We start from the raw sequence: 26,790 nt of genomic DNA on the forward strand, positions 1-26,790 counted from the left end.
GTCAGCAAGTTATAAGGAGCATCCGAAGTCAATAGATGTCTCAAGCACTTAAGATGATGATAACAGATAAATAACGTTCTCTTTTATATATTCAACAGGTATAAATTAAGATAAATCATTTAAAAATAATTAGTTGTTGCATTTTAGTTCACTAGAAGAATTATTTACTTTTCTAGTATTGTTTCACTTTGATACTTGATCAAAATACATAATTTAAAACGACATATATATAACTTCTTTTACATAATACTTATTAGATCAATTGATAAAGACTTGTCAACTGGCCGATACAGTTGGTATAACACAAAATCAGTTTATCAGTATTATGGAGTTTATAATACCAGAAACTGCTCCTTTGAAAATTTTTAATGATTGCTTAACATATTTGAAAAGATATAAAGTTTCAGCTGAAGAACGTGAGGAAAGAAGACTCCAGGTAGATATTTTTGTACAATATTAGTTGATTCATGCATAAACATGTAAATTTAGGTAAAAAGCAAATGGTACATTGAAAATACTATACTATTATTTAATTCCTGAGTCTAATGAATTATTATTAAACTGTTCATAATGGAAAATTAAATAATCTAGTATCTCTCGACGAACTTTAGTTTCACATTAAAGATTTTGATCTAACTAGGCATCTCTTTTTAGGATGGACAGATTGTACTGGTAATGTTCAATTTTAAATTAGATGATGAGTGATTGATAGGCAAAAAATTGAAATGATTAAAAAAAAACAAATAACACAAAATAGGACTACAGCTGATAAATAACATTCAAAATATATAAATTTCTCTCCTCAAACACTTAATTATAATACAGCAACTATGATACTCGTGAACAAGGCTGTTACACAGAAGGATATCATCAGTTAGTCGCTGTTGATTTGAATATCCTTAATTTTATCCAGCAATTGTATGGGAGATTTGATGAATCCACGAAATATTTCAATATTCGTGAAATTTCTCGTGAATCCATGAAAGTTCTTGACGGAAACTATCACAAGAAAAGTCAATCAGGTCGAGAGTAAGACATCAATTCACCGGTAACGCTATTAAGATATCTGTTTATGTCACAGAGCAAATGAAGTTTTAACTCAGTAACCTAAATTTATCTGTCTTTTTTGTTAATGGTGAGTATTATAGGTTTCATCCTGTTTTGAGGAAACATAAATGAATTACTATAAAAATAGAATAACCAGATTTTCAGTATTTCCTCGTAGCATTAAGCTAGTTCAACATCATAATTTAAAAACCGAATAACCTTGGATTTAGGTGGAAAATATGGATTGTTGCCTTTCTAGCAATAAGTCAATTTACTGACTATATTGTACGAAATAACTTATGAATCCTCACAATTAAAAAGGAGTAGAAACAAACTTGTCCACTTCTTTCATAGATATATATTAAAGTTCAAATAAGATATTTCTTGAATTACCATGGGATCCCAGTAGTTGTATTAGTTCATTGTCTAAAATTCCATAAAAGATTAGGAAATATTTTGTTTCATTCAGAATTTATAACATTTCATCAAATCCATTAAAGGTTTCCATTGCGTATTTGAAGTTACTAGACTAAACCTAATACTGATTACCACAAATATAATAAACCTGTCTGTTCCACTTTAAATTGTAGCATTTTCGGAAGAGTTCAAGAATGGAAAAACATCAACTACTGAACAAAATATTCCACACATTAGATCAAGAATGTTCTGGAATGTTAAACCTTAAGAAAATTGAAGATTTTATATTAAATTATGAAGATGGATTTTATGAGGCTCATTTGAAACAAGGTAATTAAGATAGTTTGTCAAAAAAATTATTTTAGTGCTGTCATATTATTTATGACTTGTTTGTAATTGCTAGGTTCATTTTATAGCTGTATCTGAATCACGATCCACTCTCAGCGGTTGTTAATAATATGAATATTATTATCACTTTGGAAATCTTAAACATTTTTGAAACAATGATTGCTGAAATTCGTTCTGAAATTTGTGATTCAGTCGAAATTTAGCTGGCAATATTAGTCTTCTTATGAAACGAACTTAGGAATGTTACAAAAAACGCAAAGAAGATTTTGTCAAGTTTCACTCTACACCCACATAATGCGAAACAGAAACAGATTATCGAAAAACTGTATCCTACTTTTCCTATTACAGTATTTCCTTTCTGTCTTGTTTTAGTAATTCAGTAATATCTTCAGAATTCCAAAGTTTGATTCAAGCTATACTGATAACATTATCTTGATAAGGATCTTTCCTACGATATCAATGTAAATATGAAACTAAGCATAGCAATTAAGAAGAATGTATATAAGTGTAGTTGTAAGAATCAGGTTTGCCAATCATAAATTACTTGAACTTAAAATACATTTCAAATACAATGTATTCATCAGTCACTCGCAAATTCTCAAGAAAAGGATAACAAGAGGACAGAAGTTAACAACAGTCCAACAAGAACATAGAAAGTCAAGGCAAAACCTGAGTACACTGAAGCAAAAAAGCAAGTGAAGAGCAGCATTAGGGCTGACAAGCAGAAATACAGGGAGGAACTAGCAAAGTCAGTGGAAAAAGCTGCAAGAGAAGGAAATATGAGACAACTATATGACACAGCTAATAAACTGGAGGGGAAACATAGTAAACCAGAGCGACTACCCAAGGACAGGAAAGCCAAGCCAATCACTGAGATTCAAATACAGAGGGACAGGTGGGTAGGACACTTTAAAGGACTCTTGAATGGACCAGACCACTGATCCCACCAGACATCGAAGCAGCACTCATAGATCTCCCTTTAGATGTCACTTCACCAACGAAAGAAGAAATCAACATGGCCATCTGACAAATCAAGAGTGAGAAAGCAGCAGCATCTGACAACTGAGGCACTGAAGTCACACATAGAAGTGACTGCAAACATGCTCCATGTTCTATCCAGGAAGATTTGGGGGGGGAGAAAAATTGCTACCGATAGACTGGAAAGAAGGACATCTCGTCAAGATATCAAGGAAAGGAGATATGGGCAAGTGTGAGAACTATGGAGGAACCACACTACCATCAGTACCGGGAAAAGTTTCCGACAGAGTGTTGCTGAACCGGATGAAAGATTCAGTAGACGTCCAGCTTCGAGATCAATAGGCTGGATTCCGTAAGGATAGGTTGAACACAAACGAAATCGCGACACTACGGATCATCGTTGAGTATTCAAATGAATGGAAGTCGTCACCATGTATCAACTTCCTTGACCGTGAGGAAGCATTCGACAGTGTGGATAAAAAGAGCTTATGAAATGTTATTCGACACTATGGTGTACTTTAGGAGTTCGTCGACATCATCCAGAATTCATACGATGGACTACACTGCAAAGTCATGCATGAAGGACCACTGACAGATGTACTGCAAGTGAGAACCGGTGTCAGACAAGATTTCTTGCTTTCACTCTATTTCTCTTTCTTCTGGTGATCACTTGGATTATGAAGACCTCCACATCTAAAGGGAATTGCAGAATACAATGGACAGCTGGGATGCAAATAGATGATTTGGACTTTGAAGATGACCCAACTATTCTCTTTCATACATACCAACAAATGTAGATGAAGACGACCAGTGAAGCAGCAGCCTCTGCATCAGTAGTCCACCAGGGGTAAAACAAGATCCTCAAATACAATAAGGAGAACGCCAACCAAATCACAATCGGTGGAGAAACTCTAGGAAATGTAGAGACCTTCACGTACCTGGAAGGCATCGTCGATGGACATGAAGGATCTGATCCAGGTGTAAAGGCAAGGATTGGCAAGCTAAGGGCACCATTCCTACAGTTGAAGAACATTTGGAACTCAAAACGACTGTCAACCAATATCAAAGTCAGAATCTTCAATACGAACGTCAAGACGGTTCTATTGTACGGAGCTGAAATGTGGAGAACTACCACAACCATCATCAAAATGTACAAGTATTTCTAAACAATTGTCTACGTAAGATACATCCGTGCATTGGACGGATATAATCGGCATTGACCTACTGTGGGAGAGAACAAACCAACTTCCAGCTGGAGAGGAAGTTAGGAAAAGACGCTAGAATTGGATAAACATACATTAAGGAAATAATCAGACTTCATCACGAAGCATTTCTAACTTGGAATCGTGAAGGGAAATGGAAAAGAGGAAGGTTATAGAATAAACTGCACCGAGAATGAAGGATGAATAGCAACTGGAAATAACTGGAGAGAACTGCCCAGGATAGGGTCGGATGGAGAGAGCTCATGGGCGGCGTATGCTCCTCCACGAGTGTTAACAGTCATAAGTAAGTAAGTATAGTCGGCCAGCTACAATTAGCTGAATGTCACATTCATTTTATTCTAGATGTTTCTCATGTTCATGGACTGGTGTAATTGTACAGTACACTCTAACTTAGCTCTGAGTATTAAAAAAGGACTAACTACGTGTCAAAGTAGCTTTGAATATTGCAAATTATTTTTAAAGCAGCTTTTTTTAACAATAAGGCAGAGGAAAGACAGAATTTCAGAACTGAATAATGCTTAATTTATTGTTTTATTTAGTGAAAGTCAAATTATATTTTTCCCTACCATTATTGGTGTGTTTTTAGCCAAGTCAGATTTAGCTTCTAACATTCAATCGACTGCAAGGTCTTTTTCAACGTCTAGTGACCAAGTAACTTCAAGTTTTACATTTAACAGCAGTTTTATATCATCATCCGAGACGTTTAGTGGTCAATCATATCTTCAAAGGTCAGTTAATCAACTACAAAATCTACATTATTACTATCATCCAGAAAAGTCAGTTGAAATAAATATCACTGACTTCAAAATTTTATTAGATGACATATTTTGGCCTAAAAATAATCAATATCTTAGTGGTCATGATGAATATGACTTCAGTTGTTTGGAAAAGTTTCTTAATTACTTAAAAGAAAAGTTAGTACAAACTATACCTGAGAAAATAAGAACACAAATTCGACGAGAATGGATAGAGAAAATTTTAGCAGTTTCACTGAATACATTTGATAATTCAATGGAATTAGTTTATAAAACCATTTTCCAGGTAAGATAACTAATTGTATTCTATGGTTGAAAGACAATATAATTTAAATTAACATGATTAAATATGATTACTCTATCACAATAAGTAAATATCTGGTTTCTACTATGTAGAATTATCTTATAAATACTTACTTACTTATGCCTGTTACTCCCAATGGAGCATAGGCTGCCGACCAGCATTCTCCAACCCACTCTGTCCTGGGCCTTCTTTTCTAGTTCTATCCAGTTCTTGTTCATTCTTCTCATGTCTGTCTCTATTTCTCGGCGTAATGTGTTCTTTGGTCTTCCTCTTCTCCTTTGGCCTTCAGGATTCCATGTGAGGGCTTGTCTTGTGACGCAATTGGGTGATTTTCTCAAAGTGTGCCCAATCCACTTCCAGCGCTTCTTCCTGATTTCTTCCTCCGCTGGAATCTGGTTTGTTGTCTCCCACAGTAACTTGTTGCTGATAGTGTCTGGCCATCGGATCCGAAGTATCTTGCGTAGACAACTGTTAATAAAAACTTGTATCTTCTGGATAATGGCTTTCGTAGTTCTCCACGTCTCTGCCCCATACAATAGAGCTGTCTTGACATTTGTATTGAAAATTCTAACCTTGGTGTTGGTTGACAATTGTTTTGAGATCCAGATGTTCCTCAGTTGTAAATATGCTGCTGTTGACGTCTTCATGATCCAGTCGATCACCAGGAGGAAAAGAAAGGGTGAGAGTAAGCAACCTTGCCTAACACCGGTCTTTACCTCGAATGAGTCGGTGAGTTGTCCTCCGTGGACGATTTGGCAGTTTAGTCTATCATAGGAGTTCCGTATGATATTGACTATCTTCTCAGGCACGCCGTAGTGTCGAAGAAGCCTCCATAGTGTTGTCCTGTCCACGCTATCAAATGCCTTCTCGTAGTCAATGAAGTTGATGTAGAGTGATGAATTCCATTCGATTGATTGTTCCACAATGATACATAGAGTTGCGATTTGGTCTGTACACGATCGATCCTTACGAAATCTAGCTTGTTGATCTCGAAGTTGGGCGTCTACGGAATCCTTCATCCTGTTTAACAATACTCTGTTGAAGACTTTTCCTGGTATTGAGAGAAGAGCGATGCCCCTGTAGTTATTGCACTTACTGAGATCGCCTTTCTTTGGTATCTTGATCAGAAGTCCTTTTTCCCAGTCTATTGATACTTGTTCTTCGTCCCAAATCTTACTGAAGAGGATGTGGAGTATCTTGGCAGTTGCTGCTACATTTGCTTTCAGTGCCTCTGCCGGGATGTTGTCTGGTCCTGCTGCTTCGCCGCTCTTGATTTGTCTAACGGCCATGCTGATCTCTTCAACTGTTGGTGGGCCAACATCGATTGGGAGGTCTGTGGGTGCTGCTTCGATGTTGGGTGGGTTCAGTGGAGCTGGTCGATTCAAGAGTTCTTTGAAGTGTTCTACCCACCTGTTTCGTTGTTCTTCAATGTTGGTGATTACTTTGCCTTCCTTGTTTTTCACTGGTCTTTCTGGTTTACGGTAATTTCCAGCAAGTTTCTTTGTTGTATCATACAGTTGTCTCATGTTTCCCTCTCTTGCAGCCTTTTCCGCTGTCATCGCTAAATCTTCCACATATTTACGTTTGTCGGTTCTGATGCTCCTTTTCACTTGCTTGTTTGCCTCTGTGTATTCGGCTTGTGCCTTGGCTTTTTCTGCTCTTGTTCGGCTGATATTGATTGCTGCCTTCTTGTTCCTCCTTTCTTCAATCTTACGCAGTGTACCAACAGTGATTCATTCCTTGTGATGGTGCTTCTTTTGGCCCAGAACCTCCTGACATGTTGAGACGATTGCCTCCTTGATACCTTTCCAGTTGCTCTCCATGGTAGTTCCCTCTCCATTGAGTAGATAATGAAAGGCCTGGAACCTGTTGCTGAGGGCTATGTTAAATTCGTTGAGTTTGTCTGCATCTCAAAGAAAGGACGTATTAAACTTTTGTGATGTTGTCCGCTCCGTTGTCCAGTGCTTCTTAAGTTTTAGTTTCATCTTGGCGACCAACAAATGGTGATCGGATGCTATATCAGCTCCTCTTTTGGTTCTCACATCCTCCATCGTCCTCCTGAACATTTTGTTGATGCAGATATGGTCGATTTGATTCTATGTGGTGTGATCCGGTGAAATCCAAGTGGCTTTGTGTATGCGCTTGTGTGGGAATATGGTGCCACCTATGACCAGCTTATTGAAGGCACATAGGTTTGCAAATCTCTCACCATTTTCGTTCCTTTCTCCCAGTCCATGTCGTCCCATAACGTCTTCGTATCCAGTGTTGTCCTTTCCAACCTTGGCATTGAGATCTCCCATCAGAATGGTCAGGTCCTTGGTTGGGCACTTCTCGAAGATTGACTGCAGCCTATCGTAGAATTGGTCTTTAGCGTCTTCATCGTAGTCGTTGGTAGACGCATAGCATTGGATGACGTTCATTCTAATGCCCTCTCTCTTTGTTTTGAAGGAGGCTTTGATGATCCTTGGTCCATGAGATTCCCATCCAATCACTGCATTTTGTGCTTTTCTGGACAGCATCAGTGCCACTCCTTGTGTATGTGGGGCATTTTTTTCTTCATGATCGGAGTATAATAGAAGTTCCCCTGAAGATAGTCTTTGTTGTCCAATCTGCGTCCAATGTGTTTCACTGATTCCAAGCACCTCCAGGTTGTATTTTCTCATTTCTGCAGCAATTTGGAAGACTCTTCCGGTCTCCCACATTGTCCGGACATTCCATGTACCTATAAAAATTGTCGCTCTGGTTGTTAGAAGGTGCATCGGCCTCATGACTTCCGAAGGTACTCGGCTTTCATCATGAGACGTCATAATTATTCCTTCTACTCCCAGCGCAGCGTTTAAGTGGTTTGAATAATTTTTTCTGGTTAGCGTTTTTTTAGCGAGTTGGTTTTCTACGGGATGGGGTCGCTAACTCCATGCCCAACCTTCCTCCTTTACTCGGGCTTGGGACCGGCAGTAGCCCCCGGAGGAGCTACAGGCGGAGTATATTTTATAAATAGTAATCCAAAATGATTTCATTATGATGACTTAAGCTAATTGGTCATAGATAATTCTATCCACAGTATAAATTACTAATTGTTAAAAAAAGCCATCCCAATATAATAAGAAATTACTTATTGTTTTTGTAACTTCAGTAGATAACTGTGAGCTTGTAGTATCGGTTGTTATGTTAAGCCTATATGCCTTATTCTAACTTCTGGACAAGTCAATTCACCTATCCATCACGAGCCATGTTTTCACCTTGTTGATTATTCACTTATTAACCCTGACCATTTTTATATGAGCGTAGGCGTGTGTACAATTTCTTATCCTATTTATCACTTGTCTGTCATTTATTCTTGTTTGACTATAAATATTGGTTAACGCTTGATAAAAGTGAGTCGGCTTCTTCGCCATCTCCAATGTGTGTCATTTTTGTTTCGCTCGCTGATATTTATTCATGTGCTTACAACTTTTTGACAATAAACTGTATCTGCCGCTTCTCTTTGCCTTCTGATTTTATGCACCGTTTAGATTGGTATTATAACGGTTATCAAGGTGAACGGTTTGCGAGGCACGGCACTACAAGCTATTCGGCTTACACATGTAGCCGGATATTGCCTGATAAGTATGTAGTAGGTATTAAAGATATCAGTATTACTGTTTCTAGATTATTTTAGTTCATCTAGTGTAACAACTAAATCTGACAAATAATGATTAATTGTTTTAATCAACCAAGAACAAGATAATAATTTCCAGTTCATGAAAGTTGTATTTATTTGCAGACAAATAAAAGTAACTATTCTTTCCATAATTCGACATTTCAAATCATAATTATTACGAATGCTGAAAAAATTCTTTTCATACTAACTAACTGTTATTAATGTGTTCATAATTATCACTGAATTATAACTATTTCTCAATGAATACCGTCTCTTTTTTATACCCATTCTTGCTTTACGCGTGGAGACACTCATAAAAGATACAATAAAACATGGTGAACAAAAGCAGATCAGTATTAACATTGCATTACTTTATCCAACAGAAACAACAAATGACATATTATCTTTAGATGCAAATACACAATCCTGTTTAAAATATGTAGCAGCCATACCAGAATCGGAAGCTGAAATTCTGCTTGATCAATGTCCACAGAGAGATGAATCCAATTTATTATTCAAGGTAAACAGTTAAAAGAAGTTCATTATCTAGTGTATCACAGTGCTTTCATATTGTTTGATTTACATGAAATAATGTGCATGACTAAACGGAACACTGATAATTTGTGTTCTAGGCTGCTGAACAGTAAAAAATTATTTCGGATAGTCACTGGGATCAATGCGATAAGAACAGAAATCAATGATAACGTATGAATTGATGACAAATATAACTTCTTCCTCTTGAGTATCTTAGTTCTTATCAGTCAAATAGATGTCAAAAGATAATACTTGATCCATGACTACGAAGAATCATGACTTAACGATCATACAATACTTATCCACTTCTAACATAATCAAAATGACAGTGAGAAATGATTGAATGATTTGTGATTGAGGAACAGAGGAATAAATTTCGTTGAGATCACGAGTTAGACAACCACTTAAAACCAAAGAAAATGATGTCTGTTCTTCCTTAGTATGGAACTCTTCAGCAGTGTGCATCCACGACCCCTGGACCTAAGACCTCCGGTCTCGCGTGAGAATGTTTAGTCTCTAGACCAATTAGCTACAAAGTAGTTGCGTACTAGTCTGACTCCGATTACTTTACGGTCCTGAACGACCGTCTTCCATTTTTTTCGGTAGGTACCTTCCACATACTCGACACGGTTAAAATCCACTGGTCACGCCTTCCAAAAGGACTAAACAAGTCACACACGCATAATGAAGTAAACATGTTTTTACATAAACAATCATCGGCTCAACATAGTGATTTCAGATTCAAGTACATTTTATCATTTTCCTTATCATCCTGAAAATGTTTCATTAAATCACAATGAAATCATACCTCAAATTAGATAAAGGTTAAAACTCAGATACATTTCTGCCATGTTTAAATCCTGGAAGAGTAAAACAATTTAAGCTTAGAGTACTATTAAAGAATATATCCAAATTTTTGTTGAGGCATAGGGTCTGTTTTTCACTTGAAATAACCATGTATAAACGTAATTGGAATAATTTTAAAAATTTACTAATTTTTGATAAAACAATAAAATATATATTTTTAATATTTAAGGCTAGTGGATTTTGTTGTGACTTCTGCCCGATTAATTATCACATGATATGATGGCCAATCAGAATACGACTGATACAATCTTAACACTGTGTCACAACAATAACGTATAGACCAATTTGAGAAACCTAGCGTCCTTGTTAGCCCTTTTTCTGCCCAGCCCTGCCTGTTGAATCCAGAACGCCAATAACAGCTTCCATTGTACGAATAATTTATTTCAGAATACTTGGTTTATATACAAACAAATCAGACCACATCACACCATAAGTAAAAAATAACAATGGTACAAGATCAAGCTAAAAAGTGGCTGTGACTGTGAGAGACTGTAATTAATTAACTGGGTATAACTTAAGAACAGTAAATCTCACAATAATGGTCTATAGGTCAAAATGAAGCCTATAATAAGAGGAATATAAATATACACAATCTAGTTACACAATAGTTATGTTATAAGAATATATGTATAATATTAGTCCATTAATAGGTCTTAGAAGTTACCAATAATTTAATCTTTGCTAGGATATAACACATTTAACTGTTGATCTACATGATATGGATATTTAATCTGAGCAACATTGAAATACTACTTTATGTGACTTAGGGTATTTTAATTTTTAACATGGTTTATATAGACTGAAAAATTATTTAGTTTTGAGAAGTCAAGCTTTTCCAGACTAAACCCCCATTTTGTGACAATTCCCATTTTGACATTTGGTAAATAAAAAAGAAACGAATCTAGAGAAGAAATTTCTTTTCAATTAGTTTTTCAACATGGCTCTACACTAATCTATGTAGTAACTATGTAAGAATCAAGGGACGAGTGTTGAGAATAAGTAAAATACAAAAGGTGGAAGAAATACAAAAATAGTTTATCGAAGTTCTGCTACAAACTCCCCTATACAGATGGTTAAGGTAGCGAGAATGGTTGTACAAACTTCTTTTGAATGCAAAGGTTTGGTTCGTGAACATGGATTCCAATGGCTTCAACAGTGTTCAAAAGACGACCTCGTAAACCATGCGATGAATTTGGTGGAATATGGTGGATAACTTCCAAAGCTTTATTCAATTCAGCTTGATGACCTGTGTCCCCTATTTGCTGGCATGTTATATATATATATATATATATATATATATATATATATATATAGTAGTTGAGTTTTTTATGGAAAAAAATGTACGCTATGGCTTTTTTGTTATTATTTGGGGAAATTTTTACTATGAGATTTAAAAGTTTACAGTTATTTGGGTTTTAAGTGATTTATGCAATACAAGAAATTTCCTAATAATCCTGAACTGCTGAAGAGTCCCACAATAGGACGAAACGGCCGTCCAGTGCTTTCAGGTTTTTCATGGTGGTCTAGCTTTAATTGACTCGTGATTTCAACTATAAAATCCCGAACTATCTCGAAGTTTTTGTATCAGTTATCTTTTATTAAGAAAGTATTATCGAGTATTATATTTATATTTATATTTAACAGTAAATTTTCTCTTGTGGTATATTTGATTCAGTTACACAATTTAAAGCAAAAAAATTAGATAATGCTTTGATTTATTTTATACTTCAAATAAATATTTTTGAATTTATTTTGTTTATCCACAATAGTGTTTAAGAACTGGTTTAACATTGGTTCATTCTGAAATATCAACATTGAAAAGATTTTCGCGTACCGAAAATGAATCACGTAACATGTCAGTAAGTACTGAAACGAACACGGAACAAAATTATCAGTCACCTTCATTTGCTCTTGCCATACCAATACCCAATGCTAAGAAATATTTTATCGGAGTAATGAAAGTAAACAAGTTGGAAAATAACAGCAAGCTACCAATGTTTGAAGAACATGAAATTCAGTTTTATCGCGTAAGATTTGAAAGTTGCTTTTAGTATCTTGGCTTTATTTTAGATTGTAAACAAATAAGCCTGTGCTCTCTGGTAACTATGTTCAAGATCCTTTCCTCTCTGTTATACTTGTAAATTGAGGTAGGTCGAGCTCAAACATGTAGATAGAGAAACATAAACCACTGATACAAATACATGGTCGTTACAATATGTGGCAAAAACGCTAAAGTTGGTAATTTGGATTTTTAATCTCTGATCTCAACCCATCACGTCTAACAAAACGATCAAAACGTCTTGAGTTAGATTACGTATGATGTCGTAAGTTCAAATCACTAAGTAGCATTGAAGTCAAGAGAAATTATTACGTAGTTTCACCACATTTCAATAATTCACCGGTCATTATCCGTCCGTAATGTAAACTAACCTCAAATTTTGTAAAGCTTACAACAGCACTAAAATATTTCTTTCATTTATTGTTTATTGTGGCAACACCTAATAAATGAAATTATTAAAACTGGTATGTTGTTTCTTGATCTTATTAATTTCATTCGTGGAATACTAAGACAAATATGGATTTTCAACCGATGACAGGCCCATTTATCTGAGCATAATATTACTTGGAGAATAATGACTTCGATAAAGCTTCTGCTGATTACTTGAGTAATTGAGATGATTGGTCAAATATTGATTTTTTGTTGTTGAAGTAAATATTTAAATATGATGTAACATTAATTTAGTAGCAGTTAACAGTAAAACCCATGGTGAAGACAATGCTACATTTTGGAGATACTAGACTAATGTATCCAAACAAGAACACGTGCACAAGCAGAAGATATTCAACAAGATCAGTAAATTTTTTAATGCACGGCGAACAACTCCCAGTAAAAATTAAAAATAGATTCTTAAGATGCATACATCAAAACACAGTAACAAATTAGAGGGCAGTTCAGAGTTTACACAAATGAGGATTGGTTTCTGATCACATTAGAATCCTCAACTTTAAGAAAACTGAGGCTGCACAACAATAAGCAAAAACATTCACCACCATACGTGAAGCTCTATACCCAATCATTCTATTTTGTAGAGCCTTGACATCTACATACTATATTTGTTTTACATCAATAAAAATCAAGATTCGATATATTAGTTCAGACAGTATAATACAATAAGCATAAATAATCAAGCGTTATTGTAATTGACGTAGAAAAAGAAATTGAGTGTTCCAATATTGTAAAAAGTTTAAACATTACAGCCTAAACCTTTGCTAAGTGTAAAGTTACTTTGCAGATGACTTAAATTCTTGTTTAATATATCAATAACTGATGTTTCCAAATAATTAAATAATATCTCACGTAAAGATATTTTATCAAGTAACCAAGATAAAGTGAAATTTTCAAAAGTATTTACAGTGTCATTTAGACTACTATTCATTTTGGAAGTAATATAAATAGGATCTTGAAAAGTATGTAATTGTATATCGGATAATTGTGTTATTTTTAAATGATCAAACTTCAGACCGACTGCACCATTCTGATTGATAAACAAACGTAAACTGACATTAAAACGTAAGCCAATCAATGTAACATGTATAAAATTATTTTCTGACGTTAAATAATTCCATTTAGGAAATAACAACCAATTCGCAAACATTTCCACATTTTTATTTAATTCAATTGAAAATTTAATTTTATAAATATCACATAGCTTTACATCACGTTTCATCATCCATTCTTTAATTGAAACATCACTATTAGGTTGACTTTTATTTGATTGTAACCATATTTCTTCTTGTTCAATAGAAAATTGGTCATCATATTGATTGATTTGACTAAGTCCATCAAATCCCCATATTGTTATATTCTTTAATGTGATCATCCAGTTATCAATATAATCTATTTGAAATGAATTATTTTTAGCCAAATATGTTTTAGTTTTGTAAAATATGATATTGATAAGTAATCTGACTAGTTTTAAACAACTTTGATCAGTTCTAGCGGCGAAAGAAGTTATGATATAATGGGAGTGATGTAATGCGTAGACGTTTAAGTTTTCTACATAAAGTAATTGAAGAAATTCTAGGAGTAGAAGACCTGTAGGAAGAAATAAGATGTAAGTAGTATTAAGAGAACTTTAAACAAGACAGTGACATTCAGTTACTTAAATTACTTGTGGCATCAACGAGTTAGCTATTTTCTTTCGATCAGTCTATTAAACACTACAGTGATAAGATTATTCATATTCTACAGTCTTAAAATGGTAGAAAGCATAAAGCAACAAAAATAGTGAAATTACTTGAGCGTACGTTTGTGTAAAAAAGTAAACTTGGATATGTGATCTACCTAATGATATGGAGATGTTAAATGTATGGTTTTAGCTAAGCGGAGTTAATAAATGTATATGATTGAAAGTACAAAACTAACTGAGATACATAACAATTGTGTTCCTGTTATTAACTTCAGATTACTATATCACCTATAGAAGTAGTAATTTGAAGGTGACATCAAGAAGGTAAGCATATAAATGACAAAAAATTAGTCTCAATTTAATTTAATTTCATGCTAAAATTGAAATACAAAGTTAATACAGTAAATCTCGCTGTAAACCTTCAGGAACCATATCATTTACAACTCCAATTTCCATAGTTAGTCTAGTCAATAAAACCTTTACTCACCTACATAAGAAAAACCTATACATATATTCAATTTTCAAGGAATAAACATTTGACAAAAAACATTACTTACATCTGAAGATGATCATCATTGCTATTCTATACAGGAAAGAAAAAGAATCAAGGAAGTATTTAATATAAGCAAATCGATTAGATGACTAGTTGATTTGTGACATGTTTCAACATAAATTTTAATATCTAATATCTCATGTAAATACACAATATTTAATGGATAAAAATAACGATTGTTTATATCATAAATATTTGATGAATCAATTCATTCGATGGTTCATCATTGTATCGATTATGGATGGTCAGGGTAGGCAGTGTGCCATTCACCTAAATGTTTGTATGTTTGTGCATAACAAATGTTTATTTATTGATAAATGATATGAAGCCTTAGTAGCATGTGCATGTGAGCGGATGTTTTTACATTTCAGATTAGATCGGTTGAATTTAATTAATGCTACAATTTATGGGATATTTCGTTCATTCTAATAAAAAATACCACTACATATTCAATTTTACCTCTAATGAATTTAATATTTGAATCGTTCACTCGTAACATTATACTATTGAGAAATACTAACTGGAGTATTGTAGCATCCGGATGGTAATAACCTGTATGATATTAATTAGAAAATTATTTCATTCATTATTGATATCCCAGGACGAGTATAGATTATAAAAGTGAAATACCTCAATTACATTGCTAGCAAAAATGCTAATCTGGTCATTTCTACCAACATTAAAGGGTATTTAGCTAGCCGGTCTCCCAGAAACCATTCGATTATTGAAGTCATTTATTTGTCTTATGACAATTAATTTTAAAATCATTATAAAAGAACAATCAAATGATCTTATATTGGATGTCTAGAAAGCACAGTAGATTTTATTAAGAATATATGATAAAAATCACCGAAAGACTATGAATTTGTTTATTGATTTCAATTATTAGCATATAAATGTCATCAAACAATAGAAATAGAATGTACGTAGACTTTTAAAATAAAAATACATGGAAAAAACTGGCTAACTAAATAGCGCATTAATAATAATTGCATTGACTTTTTTCCAACAGCTTATAGAAGTCTTTCATTTATATATCAGATTCAAACGAACACGTTACAGAGTGATTTAACACAGAAGATTAAATCATTAGGTACAGTAAAATGAAAGCAAACATTACAAGCAAAGATAGATAGTGGCTAGCGGAGGAATCCAAGACGCGCGTCTCGTCCTATTTGGGACTTATCAGCTGGATGTACCTGCATCTCAGAGTTGATGTCGAACCCAGTACCGTTCGCTTCAAACGTGACCGCGTTATCCACTTAGCTACTGAGTCCTTATAGGACGAAACTCGCGTCCTGGATTCCACTACTAGCCACTATCCATCTTTGCTTATAATGCTTGTGAATCAAGGCTATATCGAGGCAATACACACAGCATGCACATATGACCAATAAGAGACTGACCAATAGCAGTCCTAAAAATCAATGGGAAAATTTAACTAAACAATACCAAGTGAATTGAAAGCAAACATTGTTAAAAAATTACATTAAAGCTTCTGGTTTGAAAAGAAATATCTGTTAATCAAAAATTTATCATAATTATCTTTTTCATGAATATAACACTAAAGTTAATATTTACATTCTGTGTAAATTTAAGCAATTAAAGTTGATGTCATTTTAAACAGAGTAAGGTTTAGCTAACCATCAACTTAAAATTGATCTACCGTTAAATTTTACTTACAAGTAATGGAAAAGTGAGTAGTAAGTATATTGCTACTTGAATTGGACGTATATTTAAAACTTTGTTTCTTGGTCTACATTTACTTACTATAATAATTAAAATTACAGTTAGAAGGTGGATGTTTTAAACCCATATTTGAAATAGTGGAAATTACTTACTTATTTACGCCTGTTACCCCTCGTGGAGGAGCATAGGCCGCCGGCCAGCAAAAATAATGAAAATGATTTCTTAAAAAATGTTTAGAAAAAGATTACATTTTCCCAAGTACATTTTAAAGTAATAGTTTTTATAGTTGGTTATTCAATAGTTTTCTATAAATCCTTTTTTTACTGCAGGGTGTAGTTTATCATCTGGGCTTTGCTTTCTCGCTTATAAACAGTCGATACTTACTTAGTTCCATGATACATTATGCATTCGACTGGATTTATAAACGGCTAGGGAATATTGATGAAATTACATTTTACCACCGATGTAATGATGATGACAACGATGATGGTGGGGATGTTAATCATTCAACGACAATAGATTCGACAGAGGAGAAATCATATCGACCTAACAAAGAAGTTAATTATAAATTGTGCAAACTTGTATCAAAATATGGTATTCACCAAACAACAGTTCATACTGACCTACAGGTTATCGATAAAAAGAAGAACTACCTATAGTAAGTTACATTATCATATTGATTGTGCTGTTATAAAACAGATACAAATATAAATATTTTTATAAAACGTGTAATTTTAAGCATATTAGAGACATTTAATAACTTAAAGAAAACTTAATACTTATTTTCTACAACTTTGAATACCTAAAGTGCTCCTAATGATGAAGACAAAATGATATTTTTTGATTATTCTAGCTATATCATCCGATGTTTTAAAATGTCATACTATTCATCTTAATAACTGAAATCATTACGATTCACTGACTGATTTCTGTACTAATTATCACTCATTACACTGTTTCTTGACTTAATGAAACTAAATATTCTATTATTCATGATTCACTGGGGAGTAGAGCTACAGTCTTCATAAGTACATAAAAATATACGTCTGTTTGTCAGAATCGATACGTCATTTTATAAAATGTGGTAAATAATTACCCTAACAATTTCAACCTACTAACAAGTAATACATTGATTGAAGTATATGTGACCTAATTTAGCTTGTTTTAATTAATGTTTTACTTACAACCGTTCGCCAGTAGTATGTGATTCCTTTCAGTCTCTCGTTATTTCTTCTGATATAATTTTATTATCATACAGCACATCATAATATTGAATGCTACACTAATTTAGTGGATCCTAAATTTATTTAGCCAATACATCGATAACTATCAAATGAAGGTCTATGTAGGGTATTGTAGTATTTTACAGGTAAAATCTATTGATTGTTAGGACATCATATTTTAGTGTACCTTTCCAACAATCATATCTACCAAAATGTTAAACATAGAATATAAAAACTTAGCAGATATAGTTATAGGAGGACAATGAAAACATGATAATAATGTATATCGCATGAAGAAACTATTTCATCTTATGATTCACAACACTAACAAGCTACTTAGAATGAAACAAATATAATGTATAAATGGCTATTTAATTGATAAACATACATCTCACGAAAAAATCTGATTTTTCGCAAGAATGTTTTGTTTATCAATGATAGGCGAAAAACTCTCCATGCTTGTGTTTAAAATGATACAGATTAGTTAGTTGTCATTACTCCTCACACAGCTTTCATAATAAAGTACAGTAAATTCACATTTCATGTGTTTTAAAAACCTTGGTTATATACTTATTGACATACATCTACGACGGAAGCGAAACAGATACTTATTTGGCTCTGTATTACTATTAAGTTACAGAAAAACGGTATAAACTATTCATAACTACGGTTTTATATCAAAAGTTTTTATTTTTTTCTAAATGACTAGCAGAAAAATGTTTTGCTCGACAACTTCAAAAGATTCTTAGGTTCACACAATCAATAATAAAAGAATAGAGATAAAAAAGCATTACCTCCTAAAACGTGTATGATCAAGAGTGAAAGGTTTTAATAGATTAATGGGACAATCTAGTTTATTTTGTTATATGATATTCTAAGAATATGCGCATTATTTTTTCTCCGGTTATGATCATTCCAACTAAGTTAGTTATTCCGTTGTGAGTAGCATAAGAACTGTCAAAAATATTCATCGGTTCAAGTTGTTATACTTCACATCAGGACAACTAACGGAAATATATGAAAAGCGTGAAGAATTGTGTTATATCTAGAGCTTTAGATTCATGCTTTGCCACGTACTACTAGACTACTTGAACGACCGAACCCGCAACGTCGCAAAATGAGAAGATAGAAGACTAGTAAGTAGGAATTTTATTCCGCAAACAGTGTCAAATATAGTACAAAAATCTCATGTATTTATAGTTTTGGCTGAAAGTAAATCATCATTTCGAATAGCCAATAGGCACATAGGGGGTCGTTCTTATTCACGTCGACATTCTAGAACGTTCCCCTAGTGGTGATTGGATGGAATGTCTTCGGCTCTTTCTAGGCTTTTTGAGGCTTCCATGAGTTTTCCAACGAGCCATTCGTACAAATTATTAATCATAAGATTTATAGAAATACAAAAAATAAATACATCTCAGACGTTCCAAATGATTTTGAACCTAATGATTATAATCTTTAAGGATAAATTATAATTAACTCATAGAATTTAACCAGGACTTCTGAACTATTCAGTATAGCTCAGATTAACAGTAAATGATTTCTGTAATTGGTAAAGGAAATTAGTGTACAGAAAAATATAATAAGTTGATACAAACGGCAAATCTATTGATGATAAACAAACTGATTAAAAACTATATAATTTTATTGAGTGAAGAGTGAAAGAAAAAAACAAACATGATTTTTAGATAAATTTTGAATGAATCGAGAACAAAAATAAACATAGAGTTAATGTAAACTTTATTTAAACTAAGATGGATAGTGGCTATCAGTGGAATCCAGGACGCGCGTCTTGCTCTGTTTGGGACTCGTCAGCTGGATGTAACTGCATCTCAGAGTTGATGTTCACTCTGGGACTCGAACCCAGTATCATTCGCTTCAAACGCGTCCGCGTTATCCACTCAGTTACTGAATCCTGATAGCCACTTGCTTGTGCGATAGGGTGAAGTTTAAATTCATTTGGTGTTGTTTGCTTATATCTTCCCATTGTTGTTTAGGACTGCAATTGGTCAGTCTCTTATTGGCATATATGCATACTGTGCGTATTGCCTCGATATAGCCTTAATTCACACGCATTAAAAGCAAAGATGGATAGTGGCTAGTAGTGGAATCCAGGGCGCATAGTATGCACATATGCCACTAAGAGACTAACCAGTTGCAGTCCTAAACATCAATGGGAAGATTCAAACAAACAACACTAAGTGAATTTATTTAAACTGTGATAACTGCAATTATTGTCATTCTATAAAGCATACAGAAAATGTATGTTATCCGCTAACCAATATATATTGAATACTTAGAGTAAATATATTGAAGCTTAGTTTATGGATGGGTTAAAATATTAAATGGTTACTTATAAACTATAATAATTATCTATGGTTAACCTCTAAAATTAAGTGATTACTTACATTCATCTTTAAATTTATTTGTACTGATTACTCCAGAGGATTATAACTATCTAATACCATATAAGCCAGAGATTTTAACCAGCTTCAAAATTTAAAATGAACAGATTTAAAGTTTAAGTGCAGTAATACACCAGTTTTAATGGTTGCCTTAATTTATTCAGAAAGTATGGAAACTAAAACAGGATCAATTACATTTATTCACATTAATTTAATGTCTATTATCTGATTTATCCAGCTAAAATATTAAAGAAGAGATTTTAATGATATCATGGTCTTTGAACTGGACTATTTGATTGAATAAGTCACCCAGATCACAGAAATTAATTTTATTATAAACATTTTCTTCCATTTCAAATCTTCAGTACATCATAAGAACAGAGAATTATTATTTCAGTCTATTAATTTAATATCTAATTGTGAATTATTGAATTTTATTGAGAATTTTACTAACGTTAACAGGTTGAATTAACATTGTAACGACAAATAGTTAAAAATTTTCATAATTTAATCTTCTGATCTTATGTTCATATTGTTTTATACTTTTGTTTAGTTGTTTTATAAATACAACATAAATGAAATTTTATATAGTTGAGATCATGAGTCAATTGAAGCTAAACCACCATGGAAAACCTGGAAGCACTGGATGGCCGTTTCATCCTATTATGGGATCCTTCAGCAGTTCAGGATTATTAAGAAATTTATTCTATTGCATTGGATGCCGGCTCAGTGGTCTATTGGTCAAGTGCTGATGGTTCCTGGGTTCGAATCTCATGAGACTGGACCGGGGATGCGCACTGTTGAGGAGTCCCACAATAGGACGAAACGGCCGTCCAGTGCTTCCAGGTCTTCCAAGGTAGTCTAGCTTCAATTGAGTCATGTTTTCAGCTACATAAAATTACTAAAATCTCCACAAAACCCCCTTCTGATAAATGAAATTATATACAAAATGATAGTTATTCTTTAGATTGGTTATTATGATGGTTAAAAAATGAGTATAGTTATAACAAATAGCTTTATTTAATTAGTAAAAAATTCATTTTATTCAGGTCAATAATTTGAAGGTTTAAGTGGAAATAATCTCATTACATGGTGCTCATTAAGAAAGAATACCAAGATTAAAAAATTTCAAGGAGTTATTTAAACCACAAAATTTTTTTTGAAAGTTATTTAGTTAAAATACTGTTCTATTCTAATCAAACATCGTTTAATACGACTGCACAGATTGTGATACATCATCAAAATTCTCAAGTCACTTATTTAGAAGAAGTCATTATCTTTTGAAAGTCGTAAGTACTCGTTAACTCTATCGTGACAGTAGTAGTTTTCCGCGGTATGGTAAGTTTAATTAAATTTATGTTTTCATATTCGTCTACTGTAAAAGTTCTAAGAATGCTACATTTGTAATTCTCAGAAAGCGAGACTCATTGTAATTCAGAATATTAAAAGTAACATTTAATTCAGATGATGTTTGTCAATAATTAGTTTCATGAGGAGGATTTCGTAACATACGTTTATAAATGAGGTCACCAAAGCTCGACATAGAAAAAAACAGAAATGAAGGTTAGTGTCCGCATCTATAAGTTCACATTAAGAGGACAACACCTTTTCAGTAGTGCCATCTGCTTGACATTGGCCATAGTGTTGATGTTTTAAATCTCTTCAGGATAATTAACAAACAAAAAAACATAGAATTTACTACAGTTTACCGAAGCAATTGCCATGAAAGATTTAAACCGAATTTACGCATCCAAAATAATTCAGTTATCGATCTTGCTTTGTCGTTGTGACCTCATTCATAAGTGTTTGTTACGCAATCCTTCTCATACATTAAATCAAAAATATAGGTTGACAATTATCTTCAGCATGATGTTTTAATTTTTGTTCATAATTTATGCATAATATAAATAAAAGATAATGATATTGTTTATAAGTAATAAACTTAGATTGCCAAATAACTGTCAATTTGTTTACATTAAGAAAAACTAGTCTATTATTTTATCAAAGAGCGATCGATGTCAGAAATAACAGTTACTAAAGGTATATTAATTTTCTACTTGATATAATACAATTATCATAATTTCTTTGTTTGTAATATTTTCAATTATGATTGGATTATACTGAAATTACTGGAGTTTTTTTAAATTTACAATCAAAACAAACATATTATTTACTGTTGACATTTGCAATCATTCTGAGGTAGGTTCAGACTATGAGATACCTGCTTTCGTTTCGACAGTTGAGTAGTAATACTAATTTTCTTATTTAAGAAATGTAACTCATAATTAAGTACACAAATTTTTTACTTGGTATATGATTTGCATTTTCTTTTTTTCAAAATACGAGAACTGTAATGTTAATAATGTTCGATATTATATAAATCTATACAAAACAAACTTTAATTTTATACCCAAAGTTCGGTATCTGATACTTATTTACGTACCTTTTAATAAACATCATCGACCTACAGTTATGGATAACACTGAACGTATAAATTTTTTAATTCATTGATAAACTTGACATTAGGTGTTCTGTTTAAATATGAATGCCAAATTTATTTGTAAATTTAAATGTTGAAAAAAGTTGAATCTTATTCCATAATTTGATACAGTTCCGTTTATTTTCTAACATTACTATGTTCATTGGATACAATATTAATGTGTATCACTTTTATCAAAATCAACGAAAATATAAAAAAACTGGTTTATTTGTTTTATATGACATGAAAAGTGTTGATAAAATAGGTATAGGGTATAGTAAGTTCACTCTAAATTTCTTGAATAGTCATATTTGTTTCAACTTAATATGATGTAAATATGTTAAGTCATGACTTGTAATTACAGTTAACTAATGTTTCAGTTCTTCTATGTTCTTTCTTATTTTATCTGCTAACCACAGATTATTTAAATGGATCAAAATTAAATATGTATAATAGTTGATAAACATTCTATATGAATAACGGCAGGTTAACAAACAAAATAAGTTTTCATGCTTATTTCACCAATTAATCCTTGAAGTTAGATTGATATATCATTTAAATTGTATCTGGTATTGCTAATAAACATTGAGTATTCTTTCATATACATTCATATCTTTATTGCATTATGTTTAGATGATGTATATCTGTTTGAATAAAACTGTTGGATGCCCTGGTATGGCCGAAAGTGAGAAGAGTCAGCCCTGTCTCTTAAAATGTTCTCACATGGCCACACGTATACAACCACTGTCAGGGAAGTCCTACTCACTGCCTTCTCTCGGCATTACTGTTGTTTATGAAATCGAAAGAACGAAAAGAGAATGTCCGGTGCTTTGACCGGGTTGGTGGACACAGAGGATCCACCTAGAGGAGTTGGAAATCCCTGATTCCAAACCAATGGTGCACATGGGCTCCAGGATCCTGAGGGAACAAATGGTGTATGAACCTATTGTTGATCACCGTCTACCATGCAACTGCATCTTCTAACGTTATTCCACTGAGTTGTGGATAGACCTTTAGGTCCAAGGCTCCGGGTGTGGCCTCCTAAGAAAACCGCCTGCTTAGGTCTAGGTCTGGGCACCCGGACAGTATTCCAGCCCTCATATAAGTCGAATGATTCATGTAGCGGATATGTATTTGGTGCCTTGATATACCAATGTTTACGCGTTCAAATAAATAAATTATTATTAACTGAGCTCACTTATAATAAATCTTTATTGTGAATTTAATATCAATTCAGCTTAACTATAAACAAAAATATCATTGAAGTTATCTGTAAATATGCAAAACTGTGTTTAAAAATAATATTTATTCAATGAAAGAGATATGAGCCAAATAATAAGTCGAATAAGTCGAGATCATCTTGAATAGTCTTGCAAAAACTGCTAATCAGTATTATTAGCTTCCATTTACTGAATATTTTTGTACATGCCAATTTGCATAATTTTGATGCAGCTATATTTAATTATTTAAAGAATATCTACCTAAAATTCTATGTATTTCCACACTTAGTCATCATTATTGGTTTGTTCCTAATCTTCAGTTACTACCTGTTCGACGTACTGGAATCTGGATATTTACTGGTGAAGTGCGTACTTGGTCGAAAACATTATACATTTCCATTTACTGATTCCAATAATAAAGTGATCGGTATTATTGATGTTTGTTGTTTAAACTTCCTTAATAAACATCAATTGGATTATTTACATAAAAGTCTAGTACTTTTTCAAGAAGCTTATGAACAGTTAGTGCACTATATAGGAGTAGACACAGATGGTCAGTATAATAATGCAGACGAATATAAGACTATATCAAAAAACCAAGAAGAAACTGAAATTAATTCACAAATTGAAGAAAGTAAATCTGACTGGATGGATGGAAATAATAAATTTATGCCTAAAATTATTGTAAAAAAATTGTCAAAAATGGAGCTGAGTCTTTTAACTTCAAAGATTGATAAAGATGTAAGTTTATTAAATCATAAATTATTGATGAAAATGATGGCTTAGGTTATATGGGCTTTGTTTTAAACCGTAAGGATTATGTCTAATATCAGAACACTTTCAACTGGTAAAATGTTGTATTTAGTGAACAGTTGAACTATGAGATCTGTACTTCGAAAGTGATTGTCTAGTGGCTAAGCGCTCGTGCGCGAAAATGATAGCTCCTGGGTTCGAAACTCGCGAGGCGGGATCGTGGATGCGCAAAGCTGAGGAGTCCCATGATAGGACGAAACGGCCATCCAGTGCCTCCACATTTCCCATGGTGCTCTAGCTTCAAGTGATTCATGATCTCAACTATCAAAATTGATTGTTGTTTATTATCACTTGTAATGCTTTTAGACGGGAAAAGGAACAAATAAATAGTCTTCAATCAAAGATGTGAAGAATTTTCTCGTGACTAAACCGTGAAAAGAATTACAGAAGAAAGTTAGATACCGATAAGCAGACACGTTTTTCTAACTACTCAATTATGTTTCGGAACGACAAACTACCTAAACCCGTTTAAACCAACCACAATACATATAATATGAAGAAAATCAAGTCAAATCACAAGACTTGAGAATCTGAATAGAAAATACATTGATGTTATTCGTCGAATCTTGAGTAATGGTCTTTTAATTAGTTATTTGTAATATCATGCTTATTTTTGACTGTAAACTAATCCCCTCTTGAGTACGTTCCTTCATAATTTTATTGTGTCTCGTTGGTAAACGACGAAAACCTAGTGCAAAATCTATCTGTAAACCAAGTATGTCTTATGTACAAATAAACTGAGAATATAATGTTTTTGAGAAGAATATATCTGACTGGTTGAATGATGCATTTCCACGATTCCTTTCTTTTGACATTCATTATATTGCTGGCCATCTATCTTTATTAACTGCATTTCATATTGATTGTATGTGTATTATAACGTGTGCTACAATTTCTGGTACTCATAGTAAATTATCACATAAAACTATTTAAAACAATCAAAACAGTCCCAGACTTTTTTGCAAGTCAAAGCATCAATCTCATATTTCAGTTAGGTCTCTAATCATTTTATATTTGTTAGTGCTATGTTGAACCATGACGACAGTAAATAGTAGAAATAAAATTATTACTCATGTTACAGTGGAGTATTATATACTTTTATTTGAGAAACCCATTCAGTTTTGGGAGGATTTTTGTTCTCTGAGTTGGATGGTCTGGTCGTGGAGCTTCCATCGTTATTCTGAACATCATCAGCACAAACTCTAGGTAGAAGTGAAGTGTTCGAATTTCTCAACATATGGTTCACAGCTTGCCCTGTAGACCTCGGTCTTGATTGGTTATTGCTGACCATTAACCTGTCATTGTTCACTTCTATATTTTGATAATATCTTCCATTGATCTGATTCTTGGTCCTATGTTTGTCCACCATTTTTATGATTAGTTGATAAACTGGATCGATTTCAATGTGTTTGTTGATTGCTGACTGACCTGAGTGTCAAGCTTCTAAAATTTCTCTGGTGCTTTTATAATTGCCTCTATTCAAGATCTCAACATTTTTCCAGTCGAATGTGTGTCCACATGCATTGATATAAGCGAGGATATGTCATGGCGTCTGACCGCTAATTGATGTCCGTGCAGGTGGTGAAGAGGGCGTCCGCTTTTTCCGATGTAGTGTTTTCCTCAGTTAAATAATTTATTTTGTAGATGATGTTCGGTTTTTCTTCTTTTGTCATTTCGTCCTTTGGTTTGCATAGTATTGATTGAAGTGATTTTGTTGGTTTGTGTGCTACACCTATTCCAAAAGGCTCCAACAATCTCATTGTAATTTATTGAACAATCACTTTCTGGAACAGATTTCAATTTTGTATAATCAGTCAAAGATAAACCTTTATTTCGTCAGATTAATAATTGATCAGTTGTTACCTATTTATTTCTAATTAGACTAATCTAAATGAGATTTGTTTGAGTGTATAGTATGATGATAAATATAAAAAACGACTATTTGTTTCCCATTTATATGATAACTAGGCAAACTATTCAATGAGTTACTACATTTTCCAAAAAGACGATGTTACTCACTATGTGGAAACAGAAAGTGTAGGTCTAATGAATTAACTTTAGAGATAACAAGAATATACTGGACTGTTAAAGTTGTTATTAATCAC

The 26,790-nt window shown here is 33.1% G+C and overlaps 1 protein-coding gene across 1 annotated transcript in view; it reads left to right on the forward strand.

Annotated features, from left to right (window-relative positions):
* Window positions 1-26,790, forward strand: part of Smp_158230 (hypothetical protein) — a gene marked incomplete at both ends in the record, with an annotated part of 45,797 nt that overhangs the window by 10,438 nt on the left and 8,569 nt on the right. Inside the window, 7 exons of the mRNA XM_018791550.1 lie at window positions 258-436; window positions 1,638-1,794; window positions 4,600-5,054; window positions 9,020-9,232; window positions 11,883-12,140; window positions 16,875-17,203; window positions 24,193-24,613. Of these exons, the coding sequence (XP_018645261.1) occupies window positions 258-436; window positions 1,638-1,794; window positions 4,600-5,054; window positions 9,020-9,232; window positions 11,883-12,140; window positions 16,875-17,203; window positions 24,193-24,613 (2,012 nt within the window). The remainder of the gene's footprint in view (window positions 1-257; window positions 437-1,637; window positions 1,795-4,599; window positions 5,055-9,019; window positions 9,233-11,882; window positions 12,141-16,874; window positions 17,204-24,192; window positions 24,614-26,790) is intronic.

Source organism: Schistosoma mansoni (genome assembly GCF_000237925.1).
Source record: "Schistosoma mansoni, WGS project CABG00000000 data, chromosome 2 unplaced supercontig 0120, strain Puerto Rico, whole genome shotgun sequence".
NCBI lineage: Eukaryota > Metazoa > Platyhelminthes > Trematoda > Strigeidida > Schistosomatidae > Schistosoma > Schistosoma mansoni.